General features: G+C 41.3%; 1 protein-coding gene and 1 long non-coding RNA gene across 2 annotated transcripts; one reads left to right on the top strand and one right to left on the bottom strand.

The window, feature by feature from the left end:
- Nucleotides 1-3472: 3472 nt before the first annotated feature.
- On the bottom strand, nt 3473-5538 carry foxd3 (forkhead box D3). The gene has a single exon (XM_072388660.1). The coding sequence runs from the start codon at nt 5130-5132 to the stop codon at nt 3936-3938; it is 1197 nt and encodes a 398-aa protein (XP_072244761.1). The 5' UTR covers nt 5133-5538; the 3' UTR covers nt 3473-3935.
- A 2034-nt stretch (nt 5539-7572) lies between these two features.
- LOC140311267 (uncharacterized) lies at nt 7573-8121 on the top strand. The gene is made up of 3 exons (XR_011916892.1): nt 7573-7787; nt 7873-7975; nt 8064-8121. It is a non-coding gene; the product is annotated as an uncharacterized lncRNA (long non-coding RNA).
- The last annotated feature ends 392 nt before the right edge of the window (nt 8122-8513 follow it).

Raw genomic sequence — 8513 nt, 5'->3', positions numbered from 1 at the left:
AACAATACACTGAGGGCTGATATGGCAGGTCAAAACTAGATGTGGGCTAAAATCATAAGGTCATTCTTAACTTTCAGAGCAGTATGAAGTGTTGACTTTAACATTTCAACTGAAGAGTCATTTTGACAAGCCTCCCTGCAGGTTGCTTGACCTGTGCTTTTGCCAACAGAGTTGTTTGCTTATATTTTAATGAATGAACACACTGAGAGGCTTTCATGCAGAATTGTTTAATAAAAATTAGTGTTGCTTCACACTTTGAATGTCATGCATGCAAAGCAGTAACATAAGCCCTGAAGAAATATTAATGGCAAGTCTGCATTCGTGTGAATGTCCTTTTTAAGGTGGAGACATAAGACTTGAAGTAGTTATGAGCTCTATAGAAAATTAATTCAAACGGGTTGTTTGGGTGCAACAGCTGAGTTGTATATTCTGCTTGCTTCACTTCAAATTGAACAAAACTGAATCCGTCCAAGCACAAAATGAAAACCAAATCAAATAAAAAACAACGTTTTGCAGCTTCATAATTGAATGTATTCGTTCTCACTGGTGTGCGAATTAAAAAAGTATATTTATTACATTTCCTCGCTGAATATTCTACTTTAATTTCTTAAACACTTCCCCTTTCACCTAACTGGATGTTTTTTGTTGTGTATTTTCAGGGCTTTTCTGATATGTAACAACTGAAAAAAGATTATGACGTTAGTAAAGGTTTAACAGGGAAAAAAAGCTCTTAAGAAAGCTTTTGTTTGATACTGATTGCACCTGTTTTCCCGTTCACTCAAGATATGTCCAGTTCAAACAATGGCATTTCAGAGCTCTTATTTATAAATTAGAGAAAGAAAGAGAATAAAAATCATGTCCTCTGCTTATATCATAAACCTCATGCTAACTGGTCAGATACACTATTGTGGCTAAAAGATCCGCAAACTGTAGGCTAATCTAAAACAAAAGCAACCTTGGAAACACACAACATTCCATGGAAATATGTCATTTCATATCAATCCAGTCTTTGGCTAATTTAGTACATTTGAGCTCTATCCGCACACACGAGCTCAGTCAGGAATCTGTTGGGAACTAAGTTCCACTGACTGTTGTTATAGACTATTATAGGATGTCTGGAAGAGCTGTGGGAACCCAGGCTTCTCTCCACCTGTGCACAAGCACGTGCAGCTGCACGGGTCATTATCGAGTGCCTTCGTGTGGACGAGCACGACCATTGACATGCTACATTTGAATCGGACTCATTATGCAATAATGAATAAAAAGCGTGACATGTAAGCTGTTTGGATTTAACATTTCTGCAAAGATGCCTTTGTTGCTCAATATTAAGATATCATCTTAGCACACCGGGATGTACATTAGCCAGAACTGCTCTCAGTTAAGAGATTCTTTATTTTTGCTTTGTTATGGTAAGATCTGCTATATTCCACCCTGATATCGTCCAACCTTTTGCCTCAGATACCTAAAAATGGAATCTATTCATAGGCTGATATAAACAATATTTGTTTTCTTTGTTATTCGAGCTACCTGAGCCTTAAAAGAAGCCTACATATAGGCTGTAAAGCCATGCGTACCCTGTAATTAATGTGGATGAAATATGTATTCATGTCACATAACAATATCCTCGCTCTAACACATTTTGCGCATGCAATAATCAATAAACTATTCAGCTTTAAACTGTACATCGCCTACACGGATCATTCAAACACTTTGTTCAAGATATTTCAATGTAATAAAGAGAAATACAATTTCTCTTAAGACTTATAATTGAGTATGTAGAAATAAAAAGGTGCTGTTTTTGACGGTTGAATTCTCCATCGTTTGAGACTCTCATGAACATTTATTTTGATCCGCTACCCGACGAAGGGCACGAAGCGCCAATCAACGCCCCCTAGCGGCTTGACTCTCGTCCCAGGTGTCGTCAGACTGCAGCATCACCGGTCCAACATCACTTGGAAAGCATTTATGAGTTTAACGTAAAGTCCCTTTATGTAAGTTAGATATGAGCTTGAATCTCGTGTCCTCCTCAAATCTGTAAATCCAAGACGAAAATTTGGTGGCTGACTGAAAAGCTTGACTTTTGTTGTTATGGTGATTTGATGCTTTCTTTATTTGCTTTGATTTTTTTTTAAGTGAACTGCTGCAAAGAGATGCAGTCGATAACGTCTCCTGCTGTTTTTCCACATTCACCTTCGATCAAATTGTTTTTTTAGGTATTGAATTGGGAAACTCACCTCAAAGGTGAATGGATGTCTCCTTCAAAAATAACTCTAAACGCTTTTTGATAGTGAGAGGGTAAATATGTAACTTCGCCCTAATTCATAGCTGCATTGTCAAATTATAGGTATAGTATAAAGGTATAAAGAAATAAGAATCCACTTCAGAGCGTGAAGCTCTTATATTTCTAGTTATTTCTTCTGGGATATCGCTAGTTTCAAAATGGATAATATAGAGAATAATATCACGCACATAAATGGTTCATTTGAGAAATAGCTTCAACAATAATAGCTCAATTGTAAGAATGAATTCAGTCAGTATAAATGACACCGGAGAGGACTTCTGCACCATCAGCACCTTCTTCGGTGACTGAGAGTGGACTGAGGCACAGAGAGAAGTCCTTTCTCTTTCCCATGGGGATCAGATAAATATAGCGCCTGAAACCCTTCTCGCACACTCTCACACACACTCGCCATTTGCTGTTTGTGTAAAAGTGATTAGCCAGACACAACTGCGAAACTGTTACCTTTATAGTAGCCAAGCCGCAGAATACCCTGTGCAAAGATACATTGAGGGCAAATTAAAATGTGTCTTACCGCGATCTCCAGGATCATTAGCAGATGAAAATGGCAAAAAATCATATATATCCAAGCAGTTTTTTATATTAACTTCTGGATTGCGATGCTAATAAGGGGGATGTGTTGTGGGGAAAAGCGTGAATTTGCATCAAATCTCCGGACATCGTATCCCGGACAGACTTTTCAAATGACATTGTTCTTCATTTAAATTCCACGTTTGATATTAACATTGATATTGCTATTTGATATTAATTTACACCTACAGTAACCATAGTCTTAATCGTGTTAAATTTTCAGCTTTTAAATTATAGTACAGGTAAATAAAATTAAAAAAGAAAGAAAAAGAAATTTAAAAAAGAGTTGATATGGTGCAGCAGTAAAACATCTATTTATCTGCGTTCCTTCTTGGCAGAAATGACAGTAATTAAACTAGATTTCTTTCAAATGACTTTGAAATAAGAAAATAAGCACATTTTTAAAAAATATGTTGGCTTTTCAGATTTGATTATAGTAAAATTCTGGCAGTTATTATATTTATGTAAGACAATTCAGTAGATGTAGAAACCATTTGGTTGTCAAAGTTAGATTTCGTGTTCTTTGGTTTTTAAAAATATATAATTGTATGAAAAATCTCCAATCACAAGCATTTGCACACAATCAACTCTGGCAGCAAGCAATTTATGAATGTTAATGATAAAAAAGATTTTATTTTTTATTTTTATTTACAAATAAATTCAGTTTACAACACAATATTGCTACATAGAATTACATATATGTGTATGTTTTCAGAGCTTTTCGTGTCTTGTATGAAAAGGGGGCCAGATTGTGTCCAATTGAGCCTCCAATAGAAAAAAAAAGAAACGAAAGAAAATATCAAATAAAAATAATATCACAGATCTCAAATAGGAACAAAAGAAAACAGACAGGTAAAAGTCAAACAGGTCAAATCATTCTCTTTTTACAAATATTTACAAATGTTACCTGTACAGAAATATTGTCCTTTTCTTTTTTCTCTGTATTTCAACAGTTTATACATGGCCTTAGAGTCCAGTGCTGTCTATTGGTTTGTGCTCCTCACGCTTCTCAGTGATAAAGTTTCTGTATAAAAAAAATAAGAGTTTATTATCTTTTGATTCTAAGTCACTGTGAAGGCCATTTGGACACCGCCGCCGCCGTGGCGGAAGGTAAAACGTGTCCAGAAATAATATTTGAAGGTACACTGAGGATGGGAGCGATAGCGGCTGAGGTCCGGGTCAGAGAGAGTGACTGTGCGCTCAGCAGGGCCGACTGAACTGTCACAGGAGGCCGCAGGAAAGCCTGAGCGGCGCCCGGTGAGGACGAGGAAGCACTGGAGACGCCGATTATGTTCTCTATACTGAAAGATGGTCTGTTTGACGGCTCTGATTTGATCATAGACGCCGTGCTCAGACTGTTGAGCTGAAGTTGAAGGCTCGGGCTGAGCTGAGAGTTGAAAGCTTTTCTGTTCAGCTCCGCCGACGGCAGGAGAGGGACACCCGGGGGCAGCATGTGACCCACAGGAGGGATGTATGGGTACTGCAAAGCCGCTGGATGGGAATAAGCAGCTGGATGGATCCCGTAATGTCTCCCGTACGGGCCTCCAAGGCTGTACGCCCCGAAACTTTGCATCATGAGCGCCGTCTGATCCCTGAGCATGTCCGGCTGTACTCTCTTGAACCTTTTCCTCCTTCTGAGGAAGCTCCCGTTATCGAACATGTCTTCTGAAGCCGGGTCCAAGGTCCAGTAGTTGCCCTTACCGGGGTTGCCAGGTTCCCGGGGGATTTTTACGAAGCAGTCATTGAGAGACAAGTTGTGGCGGATGGAGTTTTGCCATGCCGGGAACTTCTCCCGGTAATACGGGAAGCGGTTACTGATGAACTCACAGATCCCACTGAGGGTAAGTTTTTTCTGGGGGCTCTGAAGGATAGCCATTGTGATAAGGGCGATATATGAATAAGGTGGTTTTACCAGGCTGCTTTTGGGCTTCTGGATTCCTCCTCCCGGCGTGGAGTTCTGGTCGTGACCCTCTCCCTTTCCAGTGCCAGTCTCTCCCTCCCCTGAGCTTTCACAACACGGACTCCCTCCACCGGACCTCATCTCCTCTTTCTCAACTTCAATTTCGTCTTCCAAGTCATCGTCGCCGGTTTCTCCTCGGAGGTCTTGTAAGATGCCTCCCCCCGGGCTTTCGCAGTCGCTGTCCACCCTCTCCATTCCCTCGTCGTCTCCTTCACCCACCACGTCGATATCCACGTCCTCCGCTGTGAGCACAGTTTGGCCGGACATGTCGCTGGCTCGTTCGCTGCCTCCAGATAGGGTCATCTCACGGCTTACTAAACTTTTATATAAAAAACAACTCTACTGGAGACAAAACAAGCGGGCAACTGCGTGTGCTGTGTCGGTGAGACCAGCGCGGTCAGTGCGCACACACGGCGGGTCTGCTGGACGTCTGGTTGTCCTTGTCAAGAGATCAGATGTCTCCCAATATCTAAAGGTGATTCAATCGGCAGCCGACCAGTTCTGCCAACGAGATAGTTCAACTTCAACAAATATCTCCCACTCGGTAAATGAGCAGGCCTGAGAAGCGGTGCGTCTTGCCTCGAAGTTGTTTGGGAAAAAGCGCGACTTTTGCGCTCCGACGTCCCTTCTCGGTGCGTGTATTTCCTAAACGAGTGATATTTCGGGTGCCAAGTCGAGGTGACACATGCTGCTTTTAAAGGCCGGCGCTTTTAACAAGACTGTCTGATAGATTACTTTTCCCAGTATAAGATATACTATCAGCACTGGACACGTGGTTCGGTGACGACACACGCCCCCTCTCCTCTCCTCTCCTCCCCTCCACCTTCCTCTCCTCTCGGTTAAACCATGCAAACTGGAGTTGTTTCATGGATTTGTCAACAATGGGACATCAGCAGTGCTGCTTTCCGCTGATTTCTCTGTTCGTCCGTCATAGACCGTTTATCGGTGGCAGAGGGAGGAGGAGGAGGAGGAGAAGGAGGAGGGGAAGAGAAAATTGGCCTGCATGACTGAATGATCTGAATGATCTGGTGCGTGAAAACAAGCCAAACCTTTAACTTTGCAAATACGAATTCCGTTGGCAGCGACAGAAAGAAAACGACAGCTAAGTCAACTGAATCTCCCTTTAAGTGCTTTAATGTGTTGACTTTTTGAATTGTGAGATTGTGCATGCGGAGGATTTTTCTGCAGTTTGTTATGAATCATAATCAGTGCGTGTTGCTTCGTGTGCTTCAGAACGTGCAGGAGGGAGAGCGTGTTGACTTTGTTTATTTGGTGCTGAGCTTCCTGCTTTGGTATTCCCCTTCTTTTACAGGCCACCGTGTAAAAGCAAGCTGCGAATGCAAAACATGAAATGAAGTCTATTTATTCCCGCAGGATTAGCCGAAGGTGGGAAGGATGTTGAGGAGCAGCAGCGGCAGCAGCGACGATGAATGGAGGGAATAAAGAATTTCTTTAAGAGTTTGGAAGAGGTGCTAACGACCCCAATCATTGCGCGCTTTTGCATGAGAAAAAAGTAGGAAATGCGGGCAGCGGGTGAATGCAAAGAGAGCATTTATTCACCAGCATGAAGGTGCGCGGTGAAGGCTGGGCTCGGAGAGTGGATGTCAGGAGGCTTCCTGCGTTGTGAGAAAAAATTTGGGAGGGCACGAAAATAAGAGAAACCTTTTGTGTTTAAGCTAATGTTCAAAGCGACCGATATTATTAAGTTCGTTTGCCGGAGTTAAATATTTAAACAACGACTATATTTTTCCAATGTGACTCAGCAGATGTAAAGGGGCGATTGATTTTCAGCGGGAGTCTTTTAGGAGGTTAATGAGAATAATGAAAACCCTTCAGTTGTTTGTGTCAGCTCTTCATTTGAATGAACGAAAGTGCAAAAATCGATAAGAAATATAGATGCGATGGAATTAATGTCTGATCGTCAGTCAAGCTGTAATTTTCAACACAGATGAAATAATTAATGACAAAGTAGTGCAGAATATTTGCATTATTACAAGGATTATTTATGTGTTAATTATTTGCGTTAATTACTTAATTTCACCTCGCAAAATCAGAATAAATCTTGAAAAAAAGCCACAAAAAACAACGAATTTTTATATGTTTATTTGAGAGACTTAATGAAAAAAATCCCCCTCTGTTGGTGTATCACAGGTTGGCTGTAACGAACCCGAAATTTGATCCTTTAATTGCCTGGCATCGGAAAAAGGTGCTCAGATGTCTCTTCTCCTGCAGTCTGAGATAAAAGTGGGATTAATCAAATGCTATGATTAATAATGCGCGTATGGGTCAAAGGACGGAAACATGGCTTCCGATTGGACTCGCCTCGTGTTAATCTCTCCGTGACCTGTGTGATCCAAAGGTCCGTCAATACGGACTACTTAGCAGATGAAACCAGAGTCCGCATCAACTTTTATCCTGCTCATCCGAGGCACGCGCGTGTGTTTAAGATATCTTTCCTTTGGTTGCTGGTTTTCTCAGGCCACCCATCGAAAATCTGAGTTTTCAAGAAGGTTCTTGCTGCATTTTGCAAACGAAAATTGGTCATTTCATGCATTTAACGGCAGAAGTCCACTAAATTATTTTACACATTGGAGAGCTACTCTGAAATACATGGCTCATTAGCTATTTACCCAAGAAAACATGTCCCCCCCTTTTAAAACAGCAGCAGGATAAGAGAGCGCCATAACTGTATATTTTGTTTTCCTCTTTTTAATCCTGTCTCTCTGGGTGCCCGTGTGTGTGTTTGTGAAAGAGAGAGTATGTGGAGAGAGAAAGAGACAGGTGCAGCCAGCCTCGATTTAAAAAATCCCAGAGTTGCAGTGTTGTGTGAAAGGCGGCGTAACTGCTGATATAACCTGACTGCAACAGCACCGAGAGGGGGTTTCAAACCCGTCCTTCCTGTGATCTTTTGAAGCCTCATAAATCCGCTTTTATACCTCCGCAGTTTGTTAATGAAATGTACGTTTTAAGCACACATGCACGGCTTAGCGCGACAAAACCTTTTAGTATAATAAGCCATCTCGCTCCTGCTTGAGACCATTAGGGGGGGACAGACTGAAGAGATGGCCCAGCAGCAGCAGCAGCAGCAGCAGCAGCTCAGGTGATGGAGAGGAAGCACATGTGGTCGCTGGAAAACTCTCACCAAGGTCACCAAACAAACAGTTGTGATCATATTATTGTGATCGATTTTTGATGGCTGCATTTCTTTTAACTTTTAACTTCTTTCAAGTGCAGCTCACCTCTGCGTGGCTGGGGTCAGAGGTCAGGGTCACCAGCTGAAGCCGAAAGAGAGATTTGTCATTTCAGGTGATTTGTCTGAATTAAGGAAGGCGGAAAAGATGCTTCAAGAAATGCTGTGAAAGGTTTAATTAGTGACAAGAGTCACTAATTAAACCTAATTAGTTAAACCTATTATTTCTAATACAAGGATGAAAAACAGAATAACATTAAAACTGGTTAAAGTGCACTTTTTTATTATATGAGGACGCAAGGCTGAATTTAAAGAATTAAAACACATTCTAAGGCCATTTGTGTGATTAAAAAAAAGGGTGGTAAGAGACAAACATTTGCAGGTTAATAGAAGAGTTGATTTGTAATAATAACAACAAATACTTTAACATCCGAGAGCAGATAGAGGACACATTTCACTGTAACAGTCAGTCAAAAGCCCTTTGGGCTATCCAG

This window comes from Leuresthes tenuis, unplaced genomic scaffold (assembly GCF_036924035.1).
Source record: "Leuresthes tenuis unplaced genomic scaffold, fLeuTen1.0.hap1 SCAF_7, whole genome shotgun sequence".
NCBI classification, from domain to species: domain Eukaryota; kingdom Metazoa; phylum Chordata; class Actinopteri; order Atheriniformes; family Atherinopsidae; genus Leuresthes; species Leuresthes tenuis.
This window is presented reverse-complemented; position numbering and strand designations above follow the sequence as displayed.

Excerpts from the sequence above, each read along its gene's own strand:
- foxd3 (XM_072388660.1), bottom strand. The coding sequence starts at position 5,132 with ATGACCCTATCTGGAGGCAGCGAACGAGCCAGCGACATGTCCGGCCAA.